The sequence below is a fragment of the Gouania willdenowi genome, chromosome 13, assembly GCF_900634775.1.
Source record: "Gouania willdenowi chromosome 13, fGouWil2.1, whole genome shotgun sequence".
NCBI classification, from domain to species: domain Eukaryota; kingdom Metazoa; phylum Chordata; class Actinopteri; order Blenniiformes; family Gobiesocidae; genus Gouania; species Gouania willdenowi.
In genome coordinates, this window is record NC_041056.1 from 14,583,987 (window position 1) to 14,596,763 (window position 12,777).

Consider the following 12,777-nt stretch of genomic DNA (forward strand, 5'->3'; position numbering starts at 1 on the left):
AAAATCAAATCAGCAGAAAACCCTTTTATTAAAAAAATATTTTTTCTAATGAATTTGGGAAAACTGTAATAAATAAAAAAAAACCACAAATTCTGCGTATGAATGGCTGATATCTATGTTATCAACCACTACACTGTATCGACCAATATACCGGGTATCTTTTTTTTATTTTTTTATTAAAGCACCCAGTAGTGATATTGGCATTGGCTCAAAACTTCTCACATTGGTTGAGCTCTAGTTAACTTTACAGATGTTATGGCCACAGCTGCTTCAGGTCCTCCTCTCAATTCATAGCGTCCACGAAATAAAACTGCCTTGGAGACATGCTCACTGTGGTCTGCATAGATAATGTATGTGTATTTAAACGTTGCTACAATTCCTCCAGGTATCGTTCAGCACACAAAGGAGCAGTGCCGGGTCCACTCGTCTACAAACGCGTGTGTGCACTCACGGTGCCAAGAGCATCTTGTGGGCCCTTGTGTGGAGTAGGATTATGATAATTTGTCCTTGGTAAAGGCACTCTCATCAACGCCTGCACACAATTGTCATGAGCGACAGACAGCGGGAGGCAAAAAGGAGGCGAGGAAATGAGTGGGAGTGTGTTGAAGATGTGAGAAAGAGAAATCTGGAAGGAAGGATGGAAGAAGCTGGGAAAAAAAAAAGGCCTGAGGCTGAAAGAGAGACGAGTCAGGTGGGGGGAGAAAGCAGGAGCGTTAAAGGTGGATAATGTTCAATTTGGGACTGTTGGGCAAAGAGGTGAACGTGGTCACGCTGCAAGTTCTTCAAAACTGTTTAGCATCAGACCTCTTTAAGTCTTTGCTGCCTTCGTTTAAAAGAAGAGATAAATATTCAGGAAAAGCCAGAAATCTGTTCTGGTTGTGCCTTTCCGAACAAGGCGTGGTGCATCATAGATCTCAGTCTATTACAGAGACAGGCAATGACAAAAGCACATGCTGGTTCTAGTCTAGTCTGAAAAGGACAGTTACAGTATATGACTTGATTTTTTTATTCTTCTTTGAATGTGAAAATATTTTACCATATAATGACACGTACTTCAAATGTGAGATGCAGACAGGTTCTAATAACCTTGTACTCACATGTTTCTGGTAGGAGTGTCCTGATCTGATATTCACTTCCGATACAAAACAGACATTGTAGCTTTGAGTATTTGCCAATATTAGCATGAATCATACATACTTTTAATGCTTATTTTGTAGTTTGGAATGCTTGAAAAAGCTTGATGAAGTGACATTACTCAAGCAGAGAATAGTAAAAAAAACAAAAAAAAAAAAACTGACCAATTGAATATTAACCAATGGGTTGTATACATTTTCAGAATCAGAATCCGTTTTATTGGCCAGGTACAGTTTAGAACAATACAAGGAATTTGACTTGGTAGTTGTAGCGAAAAGAACACACATCAACACACCGAAGCGACCTTAAACATAAAAATAATTATTATAAAAATAAAATGTGAAACCTTTAAAAATAACCTCAGTAAGAAAATAAAACCAAAAAACTATATTTTTAAAGTGCTTAATAACCATCAGCTCAACTTAAACAAAATAATAATCAGCAATTGAATGACAAAACCCTGAAAAATAACATCAAAACCAATAAAAAAAAAAAAAATTTATACTTTTAAAGTGTTTGTATTCAACAAACCTTTTTTTCAGCTTATGCAGGTACATGTGCACAGAAAAGCCAAGGCCGTGTATTTGAGTTCAGTGGGTTTATTGTTCACCTTCTCTATTGTAACATCAAACAAACAAAATTTTCTTGTGATCTTTGAAAAACTAATGAATAGAAACAGTAGTTGTACTGTAGTGGCACAGCTGAAATGATTATTATTGATGCTGTGTTTCACTACAAATGTTTTACACACATTAGGACTGAATAAAGTTATGTAATAAGATGCAACTGCATGAAATACATTAAGTTTGAAAGTCTTGTCCACGGCACGAAATAAATGGGGAAGTCGTGTTGGCATGCACGAAAAATGAAACTATTATTATATTATTGTTGTACTTACTCTGGGTATGACCATTTTCATCTCAATAGGAATATAAATATATATGAACATATAATAGATCAATATTATTCATAAAAATATTCTGTGCGTAAACTTTACACAAGTTTTTCTAAAATATCAAACTTTAAGGTAGTGTCACAGATATTATTAGGAATAATGAACAGTAATGGTAGCTTAGCTTCCTAGTTTTGTAAGAGGGTGAATATTTATTCAATTTATGTACATTATGAATTATGAATATTATCTGTAGTTATTGCTTGTGTAGTATCAGTTTCATGGGTCATGTCTATTAGTCATATTATGACCTGCATCTTTCTAGAAAACTTGTTGAAGGAAGCTTCCAATGTTTGTATGGACCACCTCATTGTTCCTTGAGACAGCAGCACCACCTGCTGGTGGACAGTGGTACTTTCAGTAAAAACTGCACTTAGGTTACATGACACTTGTTTTTGTTTTTTTTCCTTCAATGCTGACTCGACACTTTGTTTCAGAGCTTGCTAATATGACACTGAAATTTGACTTTAATCACTAGTGAATATTGTTTTATTCCGCATATTTGTGTTATTATCACTGATTTATTACATCATTATGCTCTATAGATTTTACTTTTCATTTTTTAAGTAGGTGTTTTTTCTATAGAATTCTGATCAAAATGTTGTCGTCGTATAAAGGGGACACATGTATTCAGAAATGAAGAAAAAGGGGTACTTATATTCAAAGATAAAAGAAAGGGGGTACTTGTATTCAGAAATGAAGGAAAGAGGGTACTGTATTCAGAAATTAAAAAAAGGGGGTACTTGTATTTAAAGATAAAAGAAAGGGGGTACTTGTATTTAAAGATAAAAGAAAGGGGGTACTTGTATTTAAAGATAAAAGAAAGGGGGTACTTGTATTTAAAGATAAAAGAAAGGGGGTACTTGTATTTAAAGATAAAAGAAAGGGGGTACTTGGGCCAAAGAAGTTTGAGAACCACTGCTTTAACTAATTAAAGAAAAGTCTACGGCAGTGTTTCCCAAGCGTTTCACAGTCCCGTACCCCTTTAGACATTTAACCTGAAGCCATGTACCCCTAACGCTGCACACTGAAAAACATTATAATGTAATGCAGTCTTTTTCAAATTCGGGGTCGTGACCTCATGTGGGGTCGCCTGGAATTTAAATGGGGTCCTCTGGAATGTCTTATAATTTATAATTAAAAAAAAAATACTGATACAAAATGTATATTTAAAATGTGTAAAAATGTATTGTTTTTCATATTAAAACACCACACACAAAACAATCTTAAATGACTGTATTCTGTACATTCACTTTCTCAAATATAAATCTAGTTCAAATAAAATGCAGGATAAAGAAAATATTTTATACATATACTTTGTGCGCTAATCCTGGCAACAACAAACAAAAAGCCAAAAATGTGTGATACTTAAATGGGGTCATGACACAAAAAGTTGGGAACCACTGATGTAATGTTACAAACAGTGACATTTTAGCTATCCTGACTTACATTGGCTAAATCACCAGCTATGACAGTTTGCTTACCCCTGGGGGTACCCGTACCACACTTTGGGAACCTCGTGTCTACGGCTATTCATCTGCTTGCAGCAGTAGTTTTTTATTTCATTGTTTTTGCTTTGTCCTCTGTGATGTGGGTGAATTTAAAGTAAAGATTGAGTGCATATTTATATTTAAGTAATCTATCATTCTTTCCTGTGTAGTTCTCGTCTGACCTAATTAAGGTCTCGTCTCTGGACGTTCTTTTTACATCTGGTAAAATTATCAAAGACTGGATTTGTTGAAATTTTCATATTTCACGTCTATTATGTTGTATCCAAATGGCTTTTCAAGCACCTCAAACCTAACCCTGATATCATTTATCTGCTTCAACAGGCCCAGAAAAATGAGAGAGAGTCCATTAGGCAGAAGCTGGCCCTGGGCAGTTTCTTCGATGATGGACCGGGAATCTACACGAGTTGCAGCAAGAGCGGCAAACCAAGTCTGTCCTCACGGTGAGACGTGGAGCTTTAATCCCACTCCTACCTGTCAGGATATTACTATGTTTATATATGACAGCATGGATGAATCCAGATCTGATCTGGATGAAACTCAGTGGGAAACTTATGTGACTACCCCAACATAACTGCGTCAAATTTAATAAAGATCGGTCATTATGAACCGAGATATACATACATGTTTGATCTACTGATGCATAATTAATATATTGATCAATCACCTCCAAATTCAGTGGAATTTCCCATGGTGTAACCCACTGTGGGGTTGCCTGAAGTGTCAAATAATTGATACAAAAAAAAAAAACAGTTACTGAATACATACTGTATATGTTGATATACTTTTTCAAATTAAGAGAACACACAATGTTCAACAACTGTATTCTGTACTTTCACTTTTTCAAATATAAATCTAGTTTAAATAAAAATGCAGTATAAAGAAGAAAAAAAAGAGAACAAATGAAACAAATCAAATGAATTAGTTCATTAATAAAATACACTATGAAAATATGTGAGCTAGCCCATCTTGTTATTTGGTATGTTCTCTTATGCTGGTATTGTACATTGTTGTACAGTATATCTGGGTTGCATGGTTATTTGGTTTGTTGTTAAATGTGCTCTATAAATAAATTGGATTGGATTGTCACTTATTTGTGCACAAATCCTGGTTATTCACAGTATAAAAAACATGATTAAAAACAAATTATAGGACAAAAAAAGGGGAGGTTGCTAGAAATTTGTGATATAAAAATGGGGTCACGATCCGAAAAAAGGACGGGAACCACTGGCATAAGGTCTATCCTTGGTAAAAAAAAAAAAAAAAAAAAAATTAAATGCGGTAAATATTATTGATGTAATTCTCCTAACGCCGGTGAAAAAATGACGTCCTTGGTGTATGGAATTATAACACCAAACTTTAATGAACTAAATGCTAAATGCTAACTGCTAAATGCAGTAGTTGCAGATGCCATTCTTATCACCACAAATCAGTAACTGTGGGGAAAATCTGATGACTATTAACCACAACTTTAGAAGAAGTTCTACCTTTTGTATTTGTTATTGATCTAAGTCCTTATTTGTTAAAATTCTGCCACGTATGAATACTACACCCACATGGCAAAATGTGATTTCGAAGTTTCTATCATGACTATGTGTGAGTAAAGTCAACGAGCGAGAAGACGGTGCCAGTCAACAGAGAGAAGGACTGTGAGAATGACTGTCATTGTGGCTCTCACTTCCTAAAAAACTTGTGTTTTTTACTGAAACTATACATTTGGAAAAAAAAAGTATTATGAACTTTCACAGTATTCCTGTGATGTGAATCATGTGGTTTTATCAATACAACTGCATGAATCCTAGTGTGATGAGACACAGTCAGTAGGGATTCACCCGTTAGGCCAGTGTTTTTCAACCTTGGGGCCATGACCCCATATGGGGTGGCCTGAAATGTCTAGTAAATGATTTTTTAAAAATTCAGATCAAAATTATATTATTGGAATTTTTTAGGTTAGTATTCTTTTTCAAATCAAAACACCACATGCAAAATATAAATCTAGTTTGAAAGAAAAATACAGTACAAAAGGTGAATAGTCATTAGATAATTAAATAAATATAAAAAATAATATTTTTGTATTTTTTTAGATTATTGTTATTCTTCAATTAAAAACACCATCACACAATCACAAAGTATTCTATACTTTCACTTTATGATATACAAATTTAGTTAAAAAATACAGTTGAAAAATGAAATTATTAAACAGTTATTTAAATAATTAAATACAAATAACCCATCCATCCATCCATTTTCAGACCCACTTGCTCCTGTTTTCTCCAGGGTCGTGGGGGTCTACCACTGCCAATCTCTGGCTCTCATTGGGCGCTAGGTGGGGGTACACCCTGGACAGGGCGCCAGTCCATCGCAGGGCAACAGAGACAGACAACCACTCACTCTCATTCACTCCTATGGGCAATTTAGAGACAAATAATATTTTTGTAATTTTTTAGATGATTAGTATTTTTCAAATTAAATCACCATCACGCAATCTCAAACAACTGTATTCTATACTTTCACTTTCTCAATTATAAAACTAGTTAAATAAATTACAGTATAAGAATTTCTGAGCTAGTACATCTCGTGATAGTGCTACTCGTAACACTGTATCACAAACATGATCAAATAGTAATTTAAAAATATATATATATATATATTTGTGGTGTCAAAATGGGGTCACAGAGTTAAGGTCATCAAAACCCTGCTAAACTGATTTTATTCCTAATGCACCAATTGTTGCACTTTGAGATTTGCTTTAAATGTAAAGTGCATTATAAAATAATAATAATAATAATAATAATTATTATTATTATTATTGTTATTATTATTATTATTATTTTTATTTTTTTAATTATTATTACTATTATTATTATTAAAACAGTCACTAACTTACAAATGAGAAGCTTTGTTTATTTAATAAATGAATTAGTTTGAAACAAAAATGTAAGGATGTTTATTTCATCAAACGTGTTTTTAATGATCTCCTTCAGTGAGATTCACCCTCTGTAGAATGTGTGTTCTTTGAGCATTTTGATGCTAAACAAAAAGAATCGACCACTGTGGCCCTTTTTTTTTATTATTATTTGGACTGATTGAATCTATGCTGTGTAATCAATCAGCACTGTTTGTAATTACTGCATTGAATAGGCAGATTATTGATCCACGATGGGATGGATCCACACCCAATGATATTCTGCCCTCCTGTGGCACACACACACACACACATCCGCACTTACGCACACATGCCCTCTGGCGCCTGGCAGATTGCATCAGACCTACCTGAGACCTTCTGGATCGATTTGTTTCAGAGGCGAATGAGGAGATGATTAAAAACACAAGGGCTCCTTGATTTTATCCGTAGCTTTGGCTTTATTTCAGATAATGAAAACATGCTTTTTTCATATATATTCATTATGGTACCATGTGCACACAGAGTTTGTTGTTGTTGTTTTTGCGCTAGTTAAGTCGATATCACTTCGTTATGGAAATGCTTGGAAGCCATAACGCTTAAATCTGCATATATATATGCTAATATACAGCGTGTGTGTGTGTGTGTGTCCTTATGCCTGCAGGCTGCAGAGTGGCATGAACCTACAGATTTGTTTTGTCAACGACAGCGGCAGCGACAAGGACAGCGATGCAGATGACAGCAAGACAGAGACCAGTCTGGATACGCCTCTGTCCCCCATGGTAGGTCCCCAGCAGGGTTTTGATTCAATTACATTTTTCAATTACAATTAATTATCTGTGTTAAGTTACAACTCAAATACAATTACAAATTACAATTACATTTAAAACAAAATTATTTTTTTTGCCCTGAAAGTCAATTACAATTACATTCTCAACTAGAATTTTTGCATTTCCTGAAGAAAATTGAATAAGTAGGGATGCAGCTGCTGGGCCACATAAGCTAATTCAGAAGATCCATCCATCTGTTTTGTGACCTGCTCACTCAAAACAACGGCGTAAGTTAGCATTAACATGAGTTAGCATTAGCACAAGTTGGCATTAACATTAACCTAGCTATAACAATAGCCTAGCATTAGCAAAAGTTAACATTAGCATTAGTATTAACCTAGCATTAACGTTAACCTTGCGTTAGCACAAGTTAACATTAGCAAAAGTTAACATTAGCATTAGTATTAACATAGCATTAACGTTAACCTTGCGTTAGCACAAGTTAACATTAGCATTAGTATTACCCTAGCATTAACATTAGCCTAGTGTTAGCATTAGCCTAGCAATAGCATCATTAGCATTATCCTAGCAATAACCTAGCATTAGCCTAGCATTAACATTAGCCTAGCATTAACATTAGCCTAGCATTAACATTATCCTAGCATTAACCTAGCATTCGCGCTATATAAATAAAGTTGAATTGAATTGTGTTAGCTTTCTCTTAGCTTCTCTTATGATAACAGGGCAGTTTTGACTCATGTCTTAAATCAGCTGTAAAATACACAAAAAATATTATATCTATCATCTAATTTTGTTTCTCATCTCTTGCTTACCTTGTTAGGTTTCCTTATCCATGAAAATATTAGTATTAAAATTTTTAATGTGGGCGTCTGAGTGTTTTATCTGTCAGTATACCCCTAGATTTAATTTTAAAAACGTTTTTGAATAGTAAAATGGTCGAGAATTCACAGGGCGTGGGAAAACTTGATATGAAACATATTTTAAAAATTAAATATGTATGTGTAAGCCATAGAACTGTAACATAGTTCCCCAGGTTTACATTTAATTAAATTGTGATTGATAGTTTTTATAAAATTTCCATGACAATTACAAAGTGAAATATCTGAACTCAATTACAATTCAATTATGATTACATCAGATTATTTATTTTTTTATTACAATTATAATTATGTCATAATTGCAATTATTATCAATTACGATTATAATTGACCCCAACCCTGGTCTCCAGGCTTTAAAACAAGGTAAAACCTTAGCATTTGATGCTGTGAAAAGCTTAAAATATGAGAAATGTGAGACTATCTCACAGGAATTATCAGCGCTGAATTCATTTGGTTGCCATGGTTGTCTCTGCTCACGTTTTCTCAGTTGTGAACCTGTTCACAGAAGTCAAATGAAAGATGAGTAGCTATGTTGTGAGCGAGGCCACGGTTGACTGCCCACATTAACCTCCCGACAGCCGGAAATACAACAGACAGGATAAGAAGGAGAAAAAGGAAGAATTATCCCCTCTTTACACGTTTCTCCACAAGTTTCCTCTGATGTCAAATGACATTTCTGACAGTGTGTCAAAATGTCAGGAATACATGAATGTTAATCCTTTAACATGATTTATCACTCTAACTCACATGAGTCAAACTCGAGGACCGGGGGCCAAATCCGGCCCTTTAGAGCATCCAATTCGGCCTGCAGTAGAAAGTAAAAATGACATAGGTAACATGAATTATTGTGTCAATTATAAAATAATTCAGTTGTAGATATCTGAAATCACCAATTAAATGATACTCTGCAATATTTTTAGGGGCTTGCAGTCAGGGTTGGGGTCAATTACTGTACATTTTTCAGTTACAGTTACGAGAACAGTGACCAGCATTTTTTCCAATTACAATTAAATTACAACAATTTTTTTTATCCTCAGAAAGTCAATTACTAAAGTTCAATTACAATTATTGACAATTACTGAGCCTGAAATAAATAACCTAGTAAATGTTAACCTTCCTCTTGTGTTAGCTTTCTGTTAGCATCTCTTATGATAATGAGTCTGAAATCAGCTGTAAAATAAACTAAAAATGAATATCTATCATCTAATTTCTTTCCTATCTATTGGTTACCTTGTTAGGCTTCATAATCAATGAAAAAATAGGTTTTAATCTTTTTGATGTGGACGTCTGGGCCTTTTTTGTTTCAGTTTACTTGTAGATGAAATTTTTTTTCAAATGGTAAAATGTGGGAAAGCTTGATATGAAACATATTATAATAATTGATTACTACATATGTGTAGAACTGTACATAGAACTGTAACATGGTTCCCCAGTTTTGCTTTAAATTATAATTGACCATTTTTATGGAATTTTCATAGCAATTACAATTACAAAGTTAATTATCTGAACTCAATTAGAATTTAATTACGACTACGACAACAGATTTTTAAAATGACAATTACAATTATAACTACGCCATAATTCTAATTAATTATCAATAACGTGATTACAATTATAATTGAATGCAGCTTTTTCCACAAATCTTGTAATTTCTTACAAACAATTCCACAAAATTCCTCTAAATTACACAAATATTGGTTGCAAATCAATAATTTTTGAAGTGAAGATCTGCCAGGGACTGATATTAAAAACTAGGGCAGACTTGATGTTGAAATAGTTTTTTTTTTTTTTTTTTTTTTTTTTAGATCAATCTGGTCCATATTTGGTCCCTGAACTAAAATGAGTTTGACATTCCTGCTCTAACTTATTCTCACCTTTACGTCTTTTCTCATTTCTTCTCCTCCTCTTGTCTTTTCTCCTCCGTCCACCATCTCTCCCCCCGCAGTCCAAGCAGAGTTCCTCCTACTCGGACAGGGACACCACAGAGGAAGACTCAGAGTCTCTGGAGGACATGGACTTCTTAAGTCGACAGAAGAAGCTGCAGGCAGAGGCCAAGCTGGCCCTGGCGATGGCCAAGCCTATGGCCAAGATGCAAGTGGAGGTGGAGAAACAGAATCGCAAAAAGTCTCCAGTGGCCGACCTGGTCAGTACTTTTCTCATCATTAATTATTGTGAATAAAATATTGATACATTTAACTCATTAAGTTTCCTTTTGTAGAGAAGGGGTTCTCAACCTTGGGGTTGCAAGACACTGGGGGGGGGGCTTCGCCAAATGCCTTTAAGAAACTAAGAATATTTTCTGAACATTTTTGTCTATTTTTACCGTTTTTCTGCAACTACACCAAACTTGCCATATTTTAACCTATTTTCATCACTTTTTCTTGCCATATTTTTGCTCCTTTTAAATAATTTTTGCTACATTACACCAATTTCTGCCACTTCTCCATCAAATTTCAATGCCTTTTCTGCACATTTTTTTCGCTTTCAAGACATTTTCTGCACTTTTAACCTCTTTTCACCAGATTTCATGCTTATTTTTGCCAATTTAACCACATTCACGATTTGTCATGCCCATTATTTACCAGTTTAAACTAATTGTTCCTACTTTTTCTGCCACTTTTAAGCCAATATTGACACTTTGAACCCTTTTTACTACTTTTTCTGTCTGTTTTTGTCCACTAATTTGCAACTTTTAAATAATTTCTGTGGTTTCTGAAATCCCATTTCACCACCTTTTCCACCATTTTTGGTCACCTTTTGGTAACCCATTTTATTTCTAACTGAAACAAGGATTTACGTCTTTAAGATGACTATATACTATGGCGCAAATAATAATAAACTTCCTGGATGACACTGGATATTAGATTGATAGATTAGCGTTATTTCAGACTTGGGGTCCATAAAATCCATACAAACAAACAAACAAACACAAAAACATATTTTTATACTATTACCTATACTATTATATTGTTTATATATTACACCTTTTTTTGGGGGGTTGTCGGCTGAAAAGGTTGAGGACCACTGTTGTAGAGGACAGAGGGAATTTGGGGTTTCATTTTTCTCCATACACTCAGATTTCCTGCATCCAGATTATTAACCCATCTCAGTGTTCCTTCTGTCTGCTCACCAATCTCGCAATTTTAATACTTTTGACACATTCAAATTAAGCGGTGATCTGCTGTTATTATTTACATAGACATGGAATGAAGAGATGTTGCCATCTGGAAGTAAAAAACAAATACAGAAATGATCCGAGAGAGTGAGGAAAAGCAGATATATTAACACCCTGAGTGAGAACCAGATCCAAAATGTGACCTTGAATGTGTGTCAGGCCTTTCACACTTTGAATCACAACAAAAGTGTCTAGTAAAGAGTTTTGTTTGTTTGTTTGTTTGTTTGTTTGTTTGTTTGTTTGTTCACATGTTACAGGATTTTTTACATGATTATTAAAGTTCCTTTTTTTAAAAAAATGGGAGGGAAATATTAAAGAGAGATAAAATCATCTTTTCTTTACAATACAATTGTAATTTTAAAATGGCAGCAACTCCACTACCTTTCCTGTAGGCACAACATTTGATCATTTAGTTGAAGTCTTAAGGTAGCACGGTACACATCAGTCAACTTTAAGAAACCAAAAGCCAGATGATGTGTCAGAATGATGTCATGAATAAACAGCGATTTGGTTTTGCATGAGACACCCGTTTGCTCTGCTTTATTAATCAATTATAACCTCCTGATCTTTCTTTAAAGCAAAAAACATTGCCCGTAAGACTCACATAATAAACAAAAACACAAAAAAGACTTTTGTAGGCTTAACGCATAGCTATTGAGGTCTTAACTTGTGCAGATGATTAGTGATAACGGTTGCAGTGTGAACTTTTACTAAAACATCCCCAAACCTTTTGTCATTTGAACATTCTTTCTACATGACGTGTCGTGTAGTCCAGTTTCATGAATCCAGTCAAAACGAATCCCCTTCACTGCCTTTTCTTTTGGCCCCACTTAGAAAAAAGAAGGTGATGACGACCTCGCTCATCATTATTTTATCCATTTATATCTGCCTCACTGCCTCCTCCAGAGCACACAAATCAAGAGACACACTCCCATCAGTGTTTCCACTCTCACTCAGGCAGGACCGTTTTACTTATTCAGAGGAGGGCAGGGCAGCTCAACCCAGTCCATCTATTATTCATACGCCGGAAAGCATTGACTTCAGTGTTTAAGGATGTACCAGTGCTCAGCATTCAGAAGACATCAATGTCACACCCCACGAGGAACACATAACGAATATTAACATATTTTGGGGCTACGGTGGTTTGGGATGTTCACATCCGTAGAGGTCCATTAAAGTGCTGGTATTACAACTTCTAAAAGATGGTCCGTTGATTCTCAATAAGGAGCAATTTCATTATTAGTGTGGTGCTCAGGTTAGGATTTTTACATCGAGGGTGCTTTCACACCAGGCCTCAGCGATAAATGATACCAATAAGTGATACATGGAGGAAGCTGTTGTAGATCAGACATGGGAAACTGGTGGCCCTCAGTCGAATCTTGTGCAGCAAAATGCACAAAATGATACACCAAAAAAAACTGCAAAAAATACACTGAA

General features: G+C 34.8%; 1 protein-coding gene across 4 annotated transcripts in view; it reads left to right on the plus strand.

Moving 5' to 3' along the window:
• schip1 (schwannomin interacting protein 1) overlaps positions 1–12,777 on the plus strand; it is a 255,728-nt gene that overhangs the window by 227,933 nt on the left and 15,018 nt on the right. For all 4 annotated transcript variants that reach the window (XM_028464367.1, XM_028464368.1, XM_028464372.1 and 1 more), the window contains 3 exons: positions 3,919–4,037; positions 7,161–7,278; positions 10,111–10,308. In XM_028464367.1, the coding sequence (XP_028320168.1) occupies positions 3,919–4,037; positions 7,161–7,278; positions 10,111–10,308 (435 nt within the window). The remainder of the gene's footprint in view (positions 1–3,918; positions 4,038–7,160; positions 7,279–10,110; positions 10,309–12,777) is intronic.